Below are 20,186 nucleotides of genomic sequence, written 5' to 3'. Positions count from 1 at the left end.
TTTTCCTAATGTTTCCATTCCTCTTGTGAAGTACCGGAGCTGAAGTAGTGGAGCTGTCTTTCTCTCAATAATTATGTGAGTGGCAGGATCTCAACCTGAGAAAGCTTTTTGTCTGCACGGGGGACTGTAGTTTAAAGAGAGTCACATTTGGCTTGCCTGATCTGAGCAGCAGCATGAGATATGCTGACTTTTACTATTTAAATAGTTAGTTTTAAACGAGATCTATAACAATGAAAGGCAAGTCCTGAATCAACACCTTGGTACACTGTAGTGCCTTGCTGAAGGAGGAGTACAAATGAGAAGCACATTCATGGGCTATAGCTCTCCAGTCAAGACCCAGTAGCCACGTTCCTTGTGGCAGTGCCCAGGAGAAATGTCCCCTAACAGCATGATGGCACACAGGTGGTGGCTTCTCTTGCATATTGCCCTCATTTCAGGCACCCTCACCTTCGGAAGCCGGACCAAAGCACACTGTTAGAGTAGTTGAAGCATTTACTATTTTATACCTTGTTGAAAGGATGAGAGATATGCTTTAAATTGCACTTCTGGATCTCTTTCCTGGAAACTGTTTATTCCTCTTTGGTCTTCATACGTTAATCTTTTATAGTTACAACTAGTAATAGTGAGAAGGCAGTCCAGGGTCCATTCCTTCAAAGGCATCCTATAAATAAAGGATAACCCCCTTAGGTCCCTAGACCTGTTGTTTGCCTTTTAAGCTTGGCTTCCCCACCGGTTCCTAATAATACCATTCGTTTGGCACTGACTTCTTGTCTGCGTTTCCTTTCTATTATTTCATATCATTTAACACCTCCTGCTTTGAACCTTAACAGATCCAGCTCCGGAGCTGTGCAAATTTGGTTCAGTTACAAAAGGCTCTACATTTGCATGTATCTGGGTCTTGCTGCAGAACGGTTGGGTCTGTGTGGGAGTAGGACTGAACTTTGTTGCATCGAGATAACTCTTACATCTGAGAAATGTATTTCTTCCTTCTGGACCCCTGTTCTTCTATAAGCAGCAAAATAAACTACTGCCAAGGCAGCTACCAACAAAACCACGGGAATCAGAGAGGGTGAAGCGATGCTTGCACGAGCTTGCACCCCTAATGCAATGTCGCAACTTCTATCTCAGAGAAACAATATCTTTCTTGTAAAGTGGCGGTACGGCAATAATATGATGTACCAAGGATGTTACGGTTATTGAGAATATAGACTGCTGCCTGACGGAGCCCAGAAGAGGGGTTTTTCCCTTCCATCGTGGCAAAACCTAAAGTGGAAGCAGTCTTCTCATGAGTAACAGAAAGTAATAACGCCAGCTGCCTCGTGATGTGGCTTTGAGGCTGAAGGCTCTCTGTGGTAACTGTGCTTCTGCCAAAGCAAATACCCCTACTCGGGGGACTGCGGAGAGCAGAGGAGCTCTTCTCCCAGCAGCATAACCAGAGACCTGTCTACGTTCACGCCGCACAGAGGAGGCCTCCAGCGTGTGTGTGGCTGTCCCCGTGATGGCCCAAGCAAATGTTATGCGATGGACTTGTAAAGCACTTCGGCATCGTCGGGGATGAATCATGCTGTAAAATGTATCATTAATGTTACTAGATGTATTATAGACTTCTCCTGTGATCTGAGACTGCTGCAGGCAGTGTGCTGGGAGAAAAGCTCTCCAGATTGTGCTCATGCAAATCGGTATCTGTGATCACATTCATTATGGTTCCCACTACAACATTACTTTCACACTCTTGTGTGCTGCTCACTCAGTCTAAACTTTTTGTTATTGCAGGTTGTATGACTACAACATAGCATCTCTTTGCCAACACCTTTACGAGGGTGAGAAAACATTATTTCAAAGATACAAATATGGAAATAGAGGCACAAGAAAACTAATGGATATGCTTAAACTTACCCAGGAAAGGGGTGGCGTGATCCTAACCTATGTCTCCTGACTCTGGAGTCCCCTAACAGGTTACTAGACCGGGGCAGCTGTCAATTTGTTCAGGGCATTTAGTTCAGCTTATCTTTTTGTTCTGAAACTTTCTTTTCTTCTGAACTGGAAATCTGCATAATTTAGAGAAGAGCAGGAATTTCTGAAAGCTGGGAAGGACAAAAGTGAAATCTGACCTATTTTGAGCACATGCTGTTTTTACTGTGGACAGTACGTCTTGTCAACGGGCTTAAATTATGCAAACAGTATTTCAAAATGATTTAGGATTAAATGATACAATCACAAAATAGCAATATAATAGGAAATGGAAGATGAGCAGATGTATCCAAGAAATGGTTTTCAAACATTGCAAATGAAATGGAGAGTCAAGGCAATGATGAGGAGACTGCTGCCAGTGCCATATCCTGTGAGAAGATCCTCAGAACAACCTGACTATTTGGGAATATGGGGAAAAAGCCGACAGTGCTCTAAAATATGAGAAAAGCAGGAAACCACAGGCAAAACCTAGCCATGAATTAATCCAACGGAAGTCAAAGCCAAGAAATTGTGAGCAGTGAGTCATCAGTAAAAGGGCACTTGCATGTAACATACGGGTTCAGTTCACAGGTACCCAGTCTGTTTTTTAAAATTAAAATTTAAAATATGTCAAAAATATTCAGTGTTCAGATGAAAGTTGAAAAAAAGAAGCTTTCAAGATCTCAAGTCTGTATTTTGAATGTTTGGCTAATACATCAACACAGGCTGGCTTGCCAAAAATATTAAAATACAACTAAAGAGATCATAAATTAGTAAATTGTCAAGTATTCTTAATATGTATTCCCAATGCCAGACATTTATAGTAGTAAAAGCAGGTTACTCAAATAATAAGTGCCAGTTAGTACTCAGAAAACTCAGGACAGTTTTACTTTAACAGACAGAATAAACTAGGTTTGCTTCAGCAAACCCATCCTGAAAGAAGTAACAAAGATTTAACTTGAACACATGAAAAGTTTCTGTATTTTAGGATTTCAGTGTTCATTTAGAGAACTATTATACCATGCAGTACAAACCTTTTATTAAATCAATGCATTCATTTATTTGAAATAAAAGTTTTATTCAATCACTGTATTTTGATAGACTGGACTACTGCACATAGACAGGAGATAATGGATGGAACAGGATGTCCTTGAAGGAGAAGAGCTGCTTCAGATCACCTCTTTAATACTCAGGAGACACCCTGCTTCCAGTGCCCGTCAGACTTCTGAAGGCTAAGAGGAAAGATGCACCAATGCTATCTGGTGTAACAAATCAGCTCCTCAATCGCCTAACTATAAAACTCACAGCGAAAAAATTAAATAAGCTCTGCTTAAAATATCTCAATGTCATTTTTAAATCTATTTAGGAAGATCAGCTCTAGTGCCTTTATAGCAGCTTAGCCATGTGCATTGTAAAGGCTCGCTGGTACTGTAGCCATCACTAGGTTTTGAAATGAGCAAAACACAAAGTTATTAAATCAGTTTTGGTCTTGCAGTCCCATTTGGTCAGTTCACTTTAACGTGCTTTCAAGCAATTAAAGAAATTGATATACAGAGATTTTTAAAAGAGGCAGGAGATAAAATTTCACTGACACAGAGATCTATAACAAGACACAGATTTCTCTTTGGGAAAAAAAAAAAGAAAAGATGTGTAAGCCATATTCTAACACTTGTTACAGCAGAGAAAAGAAAAACTAAAACCTCAGGTTACATTTTTAGACATTTTCCCACCTATTACATAGCCCTTCTGTGTTCTGAGTGTTGGAACCTAGATCAGCCAACATTTTGTGTCATAATATGCACACAAAACATTTTCCTGCAGGCTTAGTAGAAATCAGAGAAACAGAAGAATTTGTGTACAAATAGAATAGAAAGTGCTCAAAACCAGTACCTTAGCACAGTATATGAATTTAGAGTCTTAAGATTAAAACCTGCTGCAGTAAACAATCAGCAAAGCTAGTCGTGAAGAAAACTCCCAACAAACCCTGCCTCTATAGATTTTTGAGTATTAGTTGTCTTTCCCTCTTTTCACTAAACCACGCGTGTGTGTGTATATATGCGCACCCGTCTCCCCACCACCCATCTTCAGCTAGCACTTGTGTTACAAAGAAAGTGAAAAAGAGCTCTGTGAAACAACTTATTCACAGTAGGACCCAGTAATTATGATGAAAGTATGGCAGCACAAGGCAGATAGAATGGTGTTATTTCTATTATAAAAGTCTTAGGTCTCTATATGGAGCAGCACTTTACTCACCTACCTTGCATATCAATGTTGAACAAATTGCCTTGTTCATACTAAAATACTGCAGACCCAGCTTGTAGTTTTAGTTACTCACACCACTTAGCAGCTGTATGAAGCCTCCCAAGGAGGAAAAGTCAGCAAACTATTCTTTTTTAGCTATTCACAAAGTAAACCCATTGAAGTTCTAGTTGTCTCAAAAAAGGAAAAGGTTTGCTTTCTGTTGAGAAAAAAAAGTGATCACACTGTTTTCAGACCAATGCATTCTGTTACCATTTTTCAGTGCACCTCTACTGGGGAACAGAAGGATAGTTTGAGTCACGAATCTTGCAGGAAAACATGCAGGAAAAGCCGGTTTCTTTAGGAGCAAATATCCTGCCACCTTAAAATATGCACTACAGTACAAAAGCAAAGATCAACATGTTTGGGTATCTTTTTTTAAACTCGCTGTGAAAAAAATGACTGCTGTGGGAGACATAGTCAAACTCCTGCCATCTATTTGGCTTCCATATATGTCTATGAAAAATTAAGCTTTGCCCTCATCTCTCTGAAAGTACTGTCTGCTTGTCTTTTCCTATTTCAGTCCAGCTTGTGTCTCTGCTCTGTGGGCACTCCACACTGAAAGAAATAAAATACTGGTATTTCCAGGGAGAAGTAAGAGAATGATTTAGCCTTCTAAAAGAGTAGAATTCACACAAAACAGATACATCCAGGTATTAACAAGTTCTTTTCTGATCATGGGAAAGAATAAGGATCAAATATGTTTAAGTCTAACCTAAAAATGATACTGAATGCTAATGAACTAATGTATTGTTAACAGATTCTTCTCTTTTTTCTTAAGAAGTTTAATTTAATAATCCATGTATTTATACAGTGGTATTTAAAAAGCTCTTCACCTTCCCCTTTCTAAAAATGATTAAATAACTGTGAAAAAAATAGTTCTTACTAAAGAGGATGGCAGCTCTTCTATGTTACTTGAGGTAATGGTAAGGAACAGTGACACCTTACAGTCTCTATTTTCAAGTAATGATCAGCATAATGTGCTGGACACGCAAAGCATCTGATGGAGGAAGATCCTTATCTTTAGTCACTGGCTTCATATCAGCTGCTGCCAAGTGCATATCTGGTAGCGGGTAAGAAAATGCAGCTGGAGTGCGAAGTCCACCTCGAAGTCACCCCAATGTAAACTTAGTGCCATGCCGTTGACGTTTGTGGAGTTCTCTCAGATATATGCTGCTGTAAGAGAAGGCCAACTGGAGTGCTGGTCATGTAGCCCCAGTGCTCACACCCTGGAAGAGGGGCAATGAGAATATGTAGATGTAGAACATAGGCAAAGGTTTGATACTCTTTTTTGAAAGTTTAATTTTACAGCCTTTGTCTGAAAATAAGGTTTCGCTACAGTGCCTTACTGCCTCAAGCAAAGTCCAGAAGGCTTTCTCTCCTACACTGATCTTGTGTCATGTTATGAGTAAAATATCAGTTGCAACGAAATTGATAGGAGCTTCACCTATGTGTCTGAGCCTGTTTTAATGAAAGCAGTGGTAAAACTCCTGCTGGTTTTCTGGAGAAGACTGAAGCCCTGGGCAATACTGGTGGCTCTTTAACAAGAGCGGCCTACCAAATGTACAGCACGAGGATGCCCACTATTGCCTCAGAAAGCAGGATGGCAAATCCTACAGTCTGGCCAGCATCTCCATTATTCACTTTGGTAAAATGTGCATCCTCAATACCCCTCTGAATAATTCTTCCCCAGTGCAACAAAAGGGTTAAAATCTGGCCACAAATAAAGTCATCATGAGCTGGCCTGAATTCAGTAAATTCAACATAGAATTGAAAGGAATCAAGTCTTTAAAACAGTACTGGAGCTAATGTTCTGATTTCACCTCCATCCAAAAGATCTGAAGTTATAATCAGTTTATTGTAACCAGGCCTAAATATATCAAGCAAAAGGACTGATGTGATCAGAGCAACTGACATCTCCCAAGAGCCACCTGCTATTACCAGAATGTATCTAAAAATAAGTGAGAAAAAAGCACAATATTTTGAAAAGAAACCTTTATTGTTCATACAAAGCTGACTCTGTCACATATCATGAGGCATCATTAACAAGCTAAATATGACTTTGCTTAAATCAACGCTTAACGAAAGTATCCAACACAGTTATGATCAATTCCTTTCTTTGTTCTTTCCTAGATGGAATGTGTGTTTTGATATCAGCTCATCTCTTCTGAACTGCTAGCTTAGCCAGCATGTTATATGAATAACTTCCTTGCCAGGTAAATCCACCACAGGTACTAAAATCAGAGCCGGGGTCTTCTTGCCCAAATATTTGTCCAGGTATTCTTGCAGTCCTAAAAGAGAAACAAAACCATTAATGAATTCTCTTTGTCTCATTTTCTATTGTGTCCTATTTCTTTAAAATGATTTCTAAATACATTTTTGAAAATTATTGTGGAGTAGCAATTAACAAGCGGAAGTGAAATGCAACTCTTGAGCTTTCACTTTATATAGAAGGAAGAATCACCATCTCCCACCTCCTCGTCAACTAATTTGAGATTAACTTTACACGTTGCCTAAGGCCATAATTCAGCAAAACAGTTAAAAGCATGTTTCTCAACCTTGAGTGAGTGAGTGGTCTGTTGATTACAGATATAGCAAGCTGAAACTAGGTGCAGGTAGTAAAAATAACTAAAGGCCAGTTGAAATTCAGTTCTTCGTAATTTTTGGTATTTGGATGATCAGCATGTCGTTGCCTGTAAACAAAATTCTGCTCTCAAGTCCCTCTGTGGTGCATCAGTCTACTAAAAGTTGAAGTGGGCCATTTTTAAAAACATTATGAACATGATTTCCATTTGAAATCAAGGGAAGCATGCCGCATTGAAGATACAATGGAGGAAGTCTAGGGATGGCAACATATGACTGCATATCTAGGATTACAGAGAGATTCGAACTGATAAAAGTATAGAATTAGCTATAAAGAGCTGTAAAGGGACTGGTATGTGACAGAAGTTTGTAAATTTAGTCTTTTATGGGAACAGAATTGGTAATGGAGAAGATCTAATTAGGAGAATATGGGTGAAAACTGAAGAATGGAAAATTTAAACTCAGCATCAAGACATTTCTGGTTGTGTTGCAGCCTCAGTGGACATGCTAGAAATCCAGCCACACAGAACCCTTAAAGAAGACTACCGAAAACCCTCCAAATGACCCTAAAAAGACAGTTTCCTAATGGTAAGGTATGGCCTGCATGGGTTTTGGCTTCAATAAGTTATTTCTGCCTGCAGCTTCTGTGATTATGGCAATTCTTTCTAACACTGAACAATCTTGGCTAGAGAGGGTGTAAAGAGGGCAGAACTTGAAGACTGTCAGAGCTTTTTTTTTTGGCATCACTGCCTGTGAAACTGTGAATAGGCAGTTCAGTCAAAGTGTTACCTCAGCCAGGAGAAAACAGGAATTTTGCAATTGTATTCACTGAAGCCAAAACTCTTCTCTCTTGTTACCTGGCAGCAGTAGCATAAATTAATGTAATAAGAGCGATGCTACCTACGAAATATTGCAAAGACAGTACCGGTCTTCTGAAATTCTGCTGACTTCCTTTTGTATTAACATCATTGACATTAGAGGTGAAAACAGACAAGGGTGTGCCAAAGATCAACAGTCATCTCAAAGGTCAAAGGACTTCTTCATGTTGTGTGTAAAAAGGGACTCAGTCTATGTATTGCAGATATTCAGCAGTGACCCGGTAGTTAAGCATCAGCTAACATTTTCATTCTAAACTTTGAGCTCAGGAAACTTTATAGTTATGCTGGCTCAGAAGGCATTAAGTGGAAGTGGATGAAGGCAAGCCACCTCAAAAATCACCAATTCCAACCTATTAAAATTACATTTCCTTTTTTTCCCTCAATTGAAATTGAGAAAATAGAATTTTAGTCTTTAACTTTTTTCACAGGCTTAAAAGCTGTGAAACAGTGCTAAAAGCTACCATAACAAAACCAGGTATTACTTTCAAAGGAAGAATTTGAAAGTGAGGCTATCTGGAAATAACTCCATTCTTTTTTTTTTTTTTTTTGAGGTGGCCAAAATAGCCATAAATATTTACATTTGAACATGGCCTAATGGACTTGGTTGCTAGCCTGAAAGAGCCACCTTTCCCAAAGACCACCACCTTTTCTATTGCAAGTGCAAACTGCTGCAGCAAAGCCTACATGTATAATTGAAATGTGGACGAAAATCTGGGACATATGCCTCTAATAAATCAAATAGTTTGATATGAAAACATTCTACCTTAGACGTGCATCTTTATACATTTAAAAATTGTGGCTAAAAGTCTGCTCATGCAACTTTCCCCTGAAACGAGGAGACTGGGTCTTCTAAAACAGTAAAATTGTACCCTAAGGTCCCACAGAAGACAATGCACAATTAGTAAATCTGTGTCAGCCTATGCAATCATAGCTGACAATCCAAAAATTGACAGCTATATATTTTACCTGTTATAATAAGTTACTCTAAATCCTCCAATACTAATTGTATATTTTTGATGCGACACTAATAAAGACACAATCTATATCTTTTTCACTCATGCAAATGATGCTTTTAGATACACAAGAGCCTCAGTCATGAGTATGAGTGCTTCCTGAAGTATGTAACTCGTTCAAATACAAAGATTTCAAAAATTTCTTTCCGTTATATCACTTATGGGAATATTTGCTCAGTTGCATGCCATACTTATAAAAGTTGATCTTAAAAGTGAAAACAAGTATGGGACAGAGGGTTACTGTGAGTGTGTTTACTGGAGCTTTAGCAGGAGCTATATATGATTGATACCGGTCTGAAAGTTATTTAATCTGCCCTGATACAGAATGTTTATTAAAGTACAAACAAAACCAGCTGATTAGCAAGCAGCAAACAAGTGGTGTGTATTCTGCATGTTTTCATTTCATTTCCTGTGACAGTCAGCATTTATTATTATTACTACATGAAATTGCTGAAAGCAGGTGAGCTTCATCCTGTAAGATGGATCCCCGCTACTCCCAACTCATCAGCAGAAGTTCAGGGCACGGGTTCCATACGGAGCTTCTTTCTGCACTGCTATGCTTTTTTCTATTGACCTGGGTACAGCTGAGGGATATAGACATAACCAAAACTTAAAATGAACAAAAATAATTCCAAGTCTTTCCCTCTCTCACCAAAAATTCTGGCATTACAATCTATTTCTGCCATTCCTCTGTAAGGACATGATAGTTTGGTGATCTCTCACGCTGACTTAGCAGCCCTTCCACATAACGTGGCACAATCTAACACCGTAAGCTATTGTTTTGAAAGGTGCTTTTCATGCTAAGTAGATAAAACAATGTCCTGGGAGCCCCTAAAGGGTCATTCCAAATGATTAGGAAGACGATTTTTACATCTGTGCTGTCATTGGCTTCAGCAGGATTTAGGCAGTACGAGGTGAGGCCACCGAATCCACTTACGTTTCCAAAATCAGGTCCCCATTATTGCTGCCATACGCTTGCTTCACTGGGTATTTGCAGGGGAGGAGTAATCTAATAGCTCATATTGAAAAGGAAAATGGTAACAAAAAGGAAGATCACATTTAGCCCAGTACATAAAAAATCACTTTCATATTACAACTACTATCTTTCCTTCACTTTTTAACCAAAAGATATTGTTACATTGCTTAGAGCAGGTTTTTAAATCCCTGAGCTAATAAAGCTCCATTGCTTCAGCTGCGGAGATCTGACATGCAGCATGTACTTTGAAAAGATGCGTCACAGGGGATCAGGTTCCTAACAGTTGACTAAGAGTTCCAGTCCCAAAAGATGTGCCCCTGGTGTGCAGAACACTTAACCCTTCGACCAGTACCAACATGACTATTCACAAATTATTGATGTCCCTAAATCCCTGGCAGATTGCAGACAGTTCTTGTCTCCCTTGAAGCCAAAGCATATGGTCACTAATGAGATGGATTAAAAAATACATATACACATTCAAGGCTTTGCCACATGAATGTAAAGCCACAGAAACGGTAGAAGGTGATTGAACTGGACTGAACACTGTTAAATACATGATTAGCCTCTTGTTATGGATCATTTCCATTGATCTATATACAGTTTCACAGCATAGTTTAATTAAAGCTGTCTGGAACAAGCCTCTGCCTTAAATGATCAGGCAGAGCAATGAAAAGGTGAAACATGAGGAACTGGAGACCCCCCTCCCTTTCTTAAACATCCAGCTGACTGTCTCTGTGGTTTACAACCATAGCAAGGAAGGAAAATGTGCTTTTAAAAAAATTATCTGGTTTTACTGCTGTTTCTGAGGCTTATGTGCCAGAGAAATCAGTTCAGGATTTTCCCCACACTTTTACTTAAGATAATATAAAATGACATAGCGGAATATAAGATTTTAAAACAAACCCTGTACAATTGGCTTGCTTCATTTGAGTTAATACCTTCCTGTCCAAAATAAGCCCAGTAAACAAAAACATACTGTTGGAATATAAAAGCGAGTCACTTTGCAAAATATGATTTTGTGCTGATTTTTTGTTGCAGCTGTGAAGATTTTAAACGACAATAATGTGGACATTTTGCATAGTCCGATACTTGGCTTCTCATATGGTACCTTATGGTTTTCTTTACTATTCTTGATGATATTATTTCACGTTGGTCACGTTGGTCATTTCCCTCTTAAGGGACTGGATATTCAAAATTGCTCTGCCCACAGCAAAAATGGAGGCAACATCTTGTAAATAATTGTGTTTGCATTTTGAAAACATATCAGCTAGATCTTCAGAAATACTAAGAGCCTACCAGTCCCAGGGAAAACTGGCCAAAGATTCACTACTCCATGCTTTTATAAATTTCTTCCAAAATTATAAAATTTGAAGTCAGTCTTGATTTTTTTTCAAGTGGGAAACATTCGTATGCACAAAAAGAGGGAAATCAACAATAACTAAACTTAGGAGGATGGAAATGGAACTTGCTTTGGAAGCCAACCGCTCCTGATTATTTATCCTGGTTATTACACTAATTTCCCTTGGTCCTTCTGGTTTTCAGTGAGTTACAGTCTGATTTTGGCTACTTCTTTAGAATATCAGGATAGTGATGATTTGCATACTTCTAATGATGATCAGGGTGTAACTGAGTTTTGTTAAGGACTAGTAAAAAAGGGAGTTCCCTGGCACCTTTTGGCAGACCACATTAGGCACAGCACTAGAGATGATGTAAGCTCCTTTATGCAATACTGATGATGCACTTCAATCACTCTGGCCTGGGATATTTATCTGAATACGAGTTAAGTGGCTGCTTTGAATTGCAGGGAAGTCTGTTGCCATGATATACGAGACAAATGACCAATATGAATTTGGATAAGGGTGTGAAACTGCTTTAAACCTGTGATTACCTAAGCCAGTCTTTTATGACAATAAAAGAATTTGTGTTCTTTGCTACAAAACTTTCAAAATCTAATCCATGTTGTGAAGATTTCTTAAGCTGTGTCTAGATTTCTCTCCCTTCTTTCAAAGTCAACAATTGATGAATGAGCTTTCCTGTTGCATGGTAGATACATAATAATATTTGTTTAAAAAAAATTAAAAAGTAACTGGCATAATTTAGACTTCAAAAAAACCCCAAATTTACTGTGTCAGGCCTATTTGTAAAGTATACATACCACAAAATTAAAAAAAAAAAACAAATTACAGAGGGAGTTGCAGTTGCATTTGGAACTCAGGTCTCTACAAGCACATGCCTGGTCAGATGCCAGAACAGCCACTCAGATCTGCACAAGTCTGTATTTGCAAACAATTCTTTCATAAAAATGTATCCTCAAGGATTCGTCACATTTCATTTCAGTTTGTCTTGCATTTATGGACCCATCTATACTGAAGGGCTTCTTGCTTCTCACACCAAACTAGTTTAGTTGTAACAATGAAAGTGTCTTTTTCAAGTAATCACATAACAGATGAAAATATAGCCTGGACTGGAAGCACAAAAGCCAATGTTAGCCATCCTCTTGGCTTGTCCCTAATACCAAAGAACCATTTGAGAGGATTGCAACCCCTTCTGTGAAGGATATGTTTATTAGGATCCAGACTGATAGGACTGCCATTTTGTTCATAAAATACTGTTAGTTGTAGGCACAGATACATACAAACCAGGTAACACTTCACCCAGCAGACTATTCACCAAATGAAATCATGGAATCATAGAATCGTAGAATAATTTGGATTGGAAGGGACCTTTACAGCTCATCTAGCCCAACCCCCCTGCAATGAACAGGGACATCTTCAACCAGATCAGGTTGCTCAGAGCCCCGTCCAACCTGACCATCAATGTTTCCAGGGATGGGGCATCTACCACCTCTCTGGGCAACCTGTGCCAGTGTTTCACCACCCTCATTGTAAAAAATTTCTTCCTTATATCTAGATTGAATCTACCCTCTTTTAGTTTAAAACCATTACCCCTTGTCCTATCACAACAGGCCCTATTAAAAAGTCTGTCCCCATCTTTCTTATAAGCCCCCTTTAAGTACTGAAAGGCCGCAATAAGGTCTCCCTGGAGCCTTCTCTTCTCCAGGCTGAACAACCCCAACTCTCTCAGCCTTTCCTCATAGGAGAGGTGTTCCAGCCCTCTGATCATTTTTGTGGCCCTCCTCTGGACCTGCTCTAACAGGTCCATGTCTTTCTTGTACTGAGACAAAAATCCACCATAAAGGGAAGACTACAGTTTTATTATATTTTACTGCTAGTCCTGTTTGTGCAGTGGACTTCTTGTCCCTTTGGAATCTATCCTGAACCCAAAAAACCCCAGTTCTAGCAATGTTTTTACACAGGCTACAGTGAAAACATAATGAAAGTTGCTGTAGGGTTGTATGGGTACCCGCAGGAGTCTGAGCAACTCTTTCTACAGCTGAGCAGCGGAAGAGGAAAACGAGCTGTGTTTCCCTGCATGCCTTACTGATAACTCTGCTCTCAGAATCAGTGAGGAGAAGTTGCAAGTATGCAAGGTACCAGCCATGGACCTTACCGTTCACGGGAGATACAAGAAAGATGAGTGACTGGCTTATCTTAATCCAAACTAGTTAGTCAATGAGGATGCCTGCGGTCTGCACCACCAGCAGCAAGAGGAGAGGGACAGCTGGCCTCAAATGACCAGCTCTGAAGGAAACCAGGAGTTGCCTCTTCCCCTCCCAGCCTCACCAACCTCTCTGCTGTTCCTCTGCTTCGACAGGAGCATGTGGGAAGGAAAGAGGGCTCACTCATAATCAGGGAGGGCATTAACATTTACAGGAACCTCACTTTTCTAGAGCTGAGTCACTTGGCTGAGTAACTATGGAAGTTTTTTTAGACTGTAGCTAAGGCATTTTTTTAGCATCTGAAAGAAAATTAGTAGACAAAACAGTTATTTTTAGTGCTGGTTTGATTGTGGGCCTGTCAGCCTTGGCAATGCATCTCTTTTATCAAGCTGCCACGATACCTTGTTTTGTTTTCAGAGCAAAGTTTGATTAAAGACCAATTTCAGAAAAGTTACTTGCTGTGGGCGTTAATTAGAGCTTTCTGGACTCTGCAGGGTTTAGCTTATGATCCGTTTCACTTACTAAACCCTGTAATTCAAGTTACATGAAGATGGGAATGAACCAACCCCTTTCTATTCTTCTGAAGGCTTCTGTTTAACTCAGTCATGAAAGAACCTCTCTCCTTTCCTTCCCTAATATGGAATTCTAATTTCTGGCCTTTCCTAAACAAAATTAAAAATAATACTTCACAGCTATAAAGAGTTTTCAAACTAATGAACTGAGATGAGATACATCCTCAGAGCTTCAGAATGGGGTAGGTAAACTTTAGGAAGCCTTTGCTTCTAAATAATGCTTTCAGTGGTGCCCAAGGATACTATACATCTTAGGGAAAACAGGTAAACATCTATTTCCTTTCCTCTGTTTTTTTCTGGGAGTGGAGTATTGTCATTCTGTAAAAGAAGGTCCCTGGCATTCTCCTCCTCCCCTCTTAGTAGCAGACAAGAAAAGCCTTTTGCCTTTCTGCAAGCAAAAGGCCAGCTACTAGCTCAAAAAATCCTAAAAAGGTGGTTCATGAAAAAAGACTTAGTAGTACTTGCAGGTAAGAAGTAGCAGATTGAAACGGAATTTATAACATGATATAGTTAAAATTAGGAGCTACGTAATAAAATGAATGAAATGAAAATGCCATTTGGGTACTACGCAAATACAAGCAGAACAAAACCTGACTCACCTACAATAGATATTTGAAACTAGGCTAGACAAAACAAGAAACCATGTACTAAAGAGAAGAAACCTGTGAAGGAGAAGATGACCTAAAATGGTCCGTCTCTGTTTTCCAGCAGACAGCCTGCACAGGAGAACTGAGGCTGAATGAGGTAAGATATTTAAGCAGAGTTCATGGATACTACCATCTTAAAACATCCTCTCCCAAGTATACATTCTCTCCTGAACTTCCTCCCACATTTTGAAACCTAAACTTCAGCTTAGTTGGAAAGCTAGTATGAACTCTTCCTAAAGCTGTACAGTGTGGCAGATACACCAGGAATGCTGAGGAGGTAAGCAAATCAGGCAATCATAATCATCAAATGAGGTTTTATACTGATATTTATAACAATTACAATTTCAATCCCAAATGCAATCCCTAAAACGATTATATGCCACCTAACTCTCCCTCGATATACAGAAGTTACCTTCCCAAGTACACACAGTACCAGTCAAATTAGGTATGTTATCATGCACATCAATGGCAAGTTGCAGAAAGAAATGTGGCTCTTTTAAAGACAAACAAATGTTGCTGAGCTCTTCTGTGCATTAGTTATGGCTGTTTCTCCGTAGAAAGAATTAAGATTTAGCTTCCATGGTAATTCTTTCAAGCTGCCAGCTATAGCTTAGAAAATAGCAGAGCATGAAAACTCATCGCTTTGTGTTTTCCAGTGTTCTGTTTTTAGCCATGTCCTATATGCAGGTTGAGAATTGGCCTATACAAGGTTATAAATGTGCACTTCTGTTTAAAATGTCATTAACCTTCTGCACTAAATAAAGAAACGCTTAAGCATGCCCTTCCAGTACTCACAGTGAGGTCTAAATATAATTTCAAAGAGAATGGAGGACTGAACTTTCTAAGTACAATCGCTCAGGGAAGAACTTGTGCTTTTTCTAAAACCATGACAGAGTGCAAAGATCACGAAACTGTTTTCCCTGTGTGCTATCTTTCAACCCTGTAATGACCCAGTCTCTTTAAGGGGTGGATGGTTATTGAACTTGTATGCCAGCTGTGCTCAGAATCTCTGGGGAGGATGGGCTGTACTGACACCAAGCAGGGATGAGTTACGAATGGAGACAGATTATTACAAACACATGAAACAGGAAGGACCCATTTTTCAAGAGGCATCTAAGAATGCACTTCACAGTATGTGCAAGCATTTGTTTGCTCATATAGTCAACTGAGTGTGCCTATGCGGACAGATAAAACTGCAGGATTCACTAGAGGCTCACACACACGTTTTTTGTTGGATGCAAAATCAGATAAGTGTGCACTTTCTTGATTTTTTTCCCCAGATTAATTAAAAACCTGGTGTGAAAATGATCAACTGCAACAGCACCTGTGCAGTAATTATGAAACTTGCTTTCTCACCTTTAGGTCACATTACAGCCACTGACTCTTGGCCCATAGTCCAAGAGCACGAGGTGGCGCAGATTGGCAAGCTGCAGGACAGTTGGTCGCTGTGCCCTCCAGGTAGGGTTGGGGACACTGGTGGGGCATTGTGTGTGGGAAGCTCGGCTGTGCCTGCTGGTAATTCAAGAACTTTTGTCTCCAGGGCCTGTCAATCTGGCACCTTTCACAAGTGTTAAATTCACTTTAGTATATTTTTTAAGAAGCTGTCATGAGACATACTGAAGCAAATATGTCCTTCAGTGGTTACACGTGGACTTGGTTGTAACAATGTTTGTTAAGTGCTTTGACATCCCCAAATGATATGTTTGGTACAGCTTCCACATTTGTTCGTTTATTCAGGTCTGCTAAATAGTCTCTAAATCCGATGGATTTAAAAAATATCTGGTTGGACAGAGTGCATCCAGAAGGCCTGACCATGAAGAGATGTTTATATAACTAGTGGACACCACATACATCTGCTGGTGGGAGAATTTAGTCTACAAATAATAGAAAAGGTTTCTAAAAGGCTTTGTGGTAAGCATCTTTAGACTGGGTATGGAGAAGATCATATGGTCCTTGCCTGATGTCAAGTTAAGCTGTGATCATTTAAAATAATACTGATGGAATAATTGTTTTCAGTTTCTAGGCCAGATTCTCAACTGCTGTAAATTGTAGCTATGCTAATTTACACCTGCTGAGGAGCTTGCGCAGCAGATCACATATTTATATATAGTATCATGTGCAAACTAATGAGGTTATTTCTAGACGTTTACCATTGTAAAGAGCTCTGAAACTTTAAATCAATCTGCTGCACTAATGTAAACAACTTATTGTAACAAAACCAGATAAAAGTGAACCGAACATGTTAAATACATTATTAGGTCGATGAAGATCATTCATATTGATCCAGGTCTGGCTTCACAGCACAGTTTAATCAAAGCTGCATGGAAGAGGTAACAAAGAGCGGTCATGGCATTCACTGCCTTTTGTCCTGAGGTCACCGATTTAATCCTGGAGTGAGTCTACAAATGACTAAAATTTCATTACTGCTGCATTTGGCAACTTATATGAAATTAGCTGGAGCAGGCTAAAAAGAAGGGTAGAACAGTATTTAGAGGTGGAACAAACCCCAGCTTCTGTTTTAATGGGGAAATCATGCTGCCAGAGGTTGCTGATGATCCACCCAGCAGTTTGTGGGCTCTTGATAGCCACACAACCACCGCCCCTTGATCTGGCAGATTTACATTAATTGGATTTTTATCCTGTATGGCAGCGACCCAAGCTATCGGTACACTCTTATTCCCTGTAGTCAAGGAAAAAAAGGAGAGAGATGAAAGCCTTTTGTTCCTCTTCATGGCCTCCAAGGATGACAAATAAATCTCACTGCTACTGCTTCCTGTGTAATGTGAGCTCATAGTTTGTTACAGATTTGGGAAGGGGAGACTGGGAGAGTCATTCAACTGTGTCAACTGACAGCAAAATGAAAGAAAAAGGGTCTGAAACTTGGCCACATAGTGATGTGAGCTGCAAGTCATTTTCGCTCTAACTTGAAGTTATTAACAGCATAATTTATAAAAGCCTTCAGCAAGACTTACGTGTCATTTTATCAGGCACTGAATAAACACTAAATAACAGACAAGGTCTACCACAAAGAGTTTACCATCAACACAAAAAAATAGAGAGCTGAAAAAGGAACATAGGACAGGTAGGAAACTGAATCATAAAAAACTGTGCCAAAATTACATGATTTGTTACGGTAATTTGTGGAAAAGCCAACAACTGACCCCGAATTCTGACCCACCGTACACCTCTTCTTCCTCTTGAGAGCACACCACAGTGAGCACACTTACAAACAACAATACAGTGGCCAAGAACGGAATCATCCTTTTGCTTGGACTGCTTTTGGATCTCTGGATGTTAAACTCAGTCCCAGAAGAGCACTGCCGGCCGTGTTCCACCTGCTCTGGTGTCAAACGATTCCACTGCTCGGGGGCCTCTGCCATTCTTCCACCATCAACTGCTGGGGTGGTTTACAGGTTATGTGAAAGTTACCTGTGGGCTTTATGCCAAAATAGTCCATCATATCTGTCAAGGGGCTATACAGCTGACTGTCTTATGATTGCTTGATAAACATTACTATATATTTTATACCACAGTGTATCACAGAAGGCTGCAATAAAGTTAAATTATTACACAAATATATATATATATTAAAAAAAAAAAAAAAAAGAAGAATGTTTCATCACCAAAATACATGGTCCAAAACACCTGTTTTTACTTAAAATAAAAGTTTTTGAAAACTTTTGGAGAAGGTCTTTTGGAATTATACAAACTACACTGCCTTCCGTAACTCTTGTACATTTTGTGATTTATAGCCACACGGGTGACAGGTACAGTACACAGCATAGCCCAGCAGTGAATGGAAAAGCTGCCCGGATCTGGCCTGTTGCTTAGGGGTTCCAGGTTCCACAGGTGACCAGTCAGTCAGCAGCACCGACGGTTCCTCTGCTTCAACACTGGCTCTTTCGACAGGAATTTCTAGTTCTGGAGCCTTAAGCCACATCTCCGCCAAAAACGATGTTAGCTCAAAGAGCTATTGGATTAATGAAATTGAAAATGCTCGGAAGGAAAATGAATGTGATGCTTTAACCACTTTTTAAGAAACATGCAGCGTGAGTGATGGAAAGGTGACCTTTATCTTTCCCACAAACAGAAGCCAACCTATAGGGCACAGCGAAACCTGCTTTTGATTTATCCTTGTGCCTCCTTCTGTTTTAAAGATGTGATCTGCTGTACGAGATCTGGTTTTAACAATGTTGCAGTACTGCTAGAGGGAAATAAATTGTTCAAGAAGAGATGTCAGTTTTAAAGTAAAGCAAAGATGCCCACACAGCCCTCTCTTTGGTCAACACTGATACTTTATGCCATGGGCCTTAACTTGTCAGGGAATATCATAGCCGCTGCATGGCAGAACACGGTAGTGAGAAGGGCAGGCTACAGAAAGCCATCAACGTCTGTTCACAGAGAGCCACTCTTCTCCTGGAACATCACCACTGGAGTGGTCTTACCAGTATTTCTACACTACATTAGCTGAATGAATAGGCTTTTTTTTTAAAAAAAAGGCTTCTCTTTCAAGGTAGTTTTTCAATTACACCACTGCTAGGAAGATTCATTAGAATCAGGCCATCACCTCTTTTTCTCTTTTGCAGAAAGCACATGTGGGTAGAAAGGAAGGCAAGAAAATATGCTCAGCCTAGCTGAATTTTTGCCAAATCACTTTGCAGGGCAAAGAAAACTCATCTACAACCTGCCACAAGAACACTTAGGATCATTAAAGCCCTAAAAAATCTGGTAAGGCAAAAAGGTGAAACATGAAGATGCTAAAGAATTATTGTTATTAATAATAACAATGACAACAACAACAACAACAATAATAATAATCTAATCAGTTTCATTTTTGACTTACCAAGATCAAAGAGGCAGAAGAAAGGAAAACTAACTGGATCTTATAATGTATAGTCAGAACTTCATGCTAAATATATTTGTGTCCTCCTGCAAATGTTTCCATTTGTAATTTTAGCAACTAATTAAGGTAAATGTAGCACTTTCAAATGCTACTAACATCAACACAGCCAGATTCAAAGTTACTGGCACCTCTCTTTTTGGTAAAGGATAGCACAAAAGAATAACGTAATAATCTACGCGCTTAAAATATAAAAGTTGGTTATTTATTCCTCCAGTATTCTACCTTTCTCTCAGGGGAAATCTGGAAGTTTTAAATTCATTGATCCTTCGCTTTGCCACTATTCCTTTGACCTTTTAGATATTTTTTGCTTGCTGTCACATTTTTGCTGATTTGTTTTTAAATTATAAGTCCGATTTTAGCTTCATTTTTCTTAAACCACTTGCCACAATCCTCTAGTAAAATCTGCTCACAGTTTCATTCTTAAGGCCAACAGAAGATTTACAATATGCTAAACTGGGCAAAAATTCTGTAGTAATCAGCACAATATATTTTATACTCCATCATAATAATTTTTTCTGGCTCCATATCGATATAACTTTTTCTGCTTTTTACAATGGTTTACAACTTAAATAATTTAATACAACAGTTGTTATATTTTTATTGCAAGCTTATAAAACTTGTACCATAAGTCTCTTCCATGCAATATATTAAACAAAGAAATGACAGAGAAGAAGGGGAACTGATGATTACTAAAACTGTAATTCAGTCTCCAAGTTCTGAACGTGTCATAAAGCACTTCTGGCTCACTTGCGTACAGCATATCTTGTCAGCATTCCTCAGATGAACCACCTCTTCATATGCAGTTCT

General features: G+C 39.2%; 1 protein-coding gene across 3 annotated transcripts in view; it reads right to left on the bottom strand.

The window, feature by feature from the left end:
• Window positions 1–6,234: 6,234 nt before the first annotated feature.
• Window positions 6,235–20,186, bottom strand: part of DPH6 (diphthamine biosynthesis 6) — a 218,904-nt gene continuing 204,952 nt past the window's right edge. For all 3 annotated transcript variants that reach the window (XM_075503048.1, XM_075503049.1, XM_075503050.1), the window contains one exon: window positions 6,235–6,539. In XM_075503048.1, coding sequence (XP_075359163.1) covers window positions 6,424–6,539 — 116 coding nt within the window. In that variant the 3' untranslated portion in view covers window positions 6,235–6,423. The remainder of the gene's footprint in view (window positions 6,540–20,186) is intronic.

The sequence above is a fragment of the Mycteria americana genome, chromosome 5, assembly GCF_035582795.1.
Source record: "Mycteria americana isolate JAX WOST 10 ecotype Jacksonville Zoo and Gardens chromosome 5, USCA_MyAme_1.0, whole genome shotgun sequence".
In the NCBI taxonomy this organism is placed as follows: Eukaryota; Metazoa; Chordata; class Aves; order Ciconiiformes; family Ciconiidae; genus Mycteria; species Mycteria americana.
The sequence above is the reverse complement of the archived record's forward strand: the minus strand, read 5'-3'. Positions and strand labels throughout refer to the sequence as shown.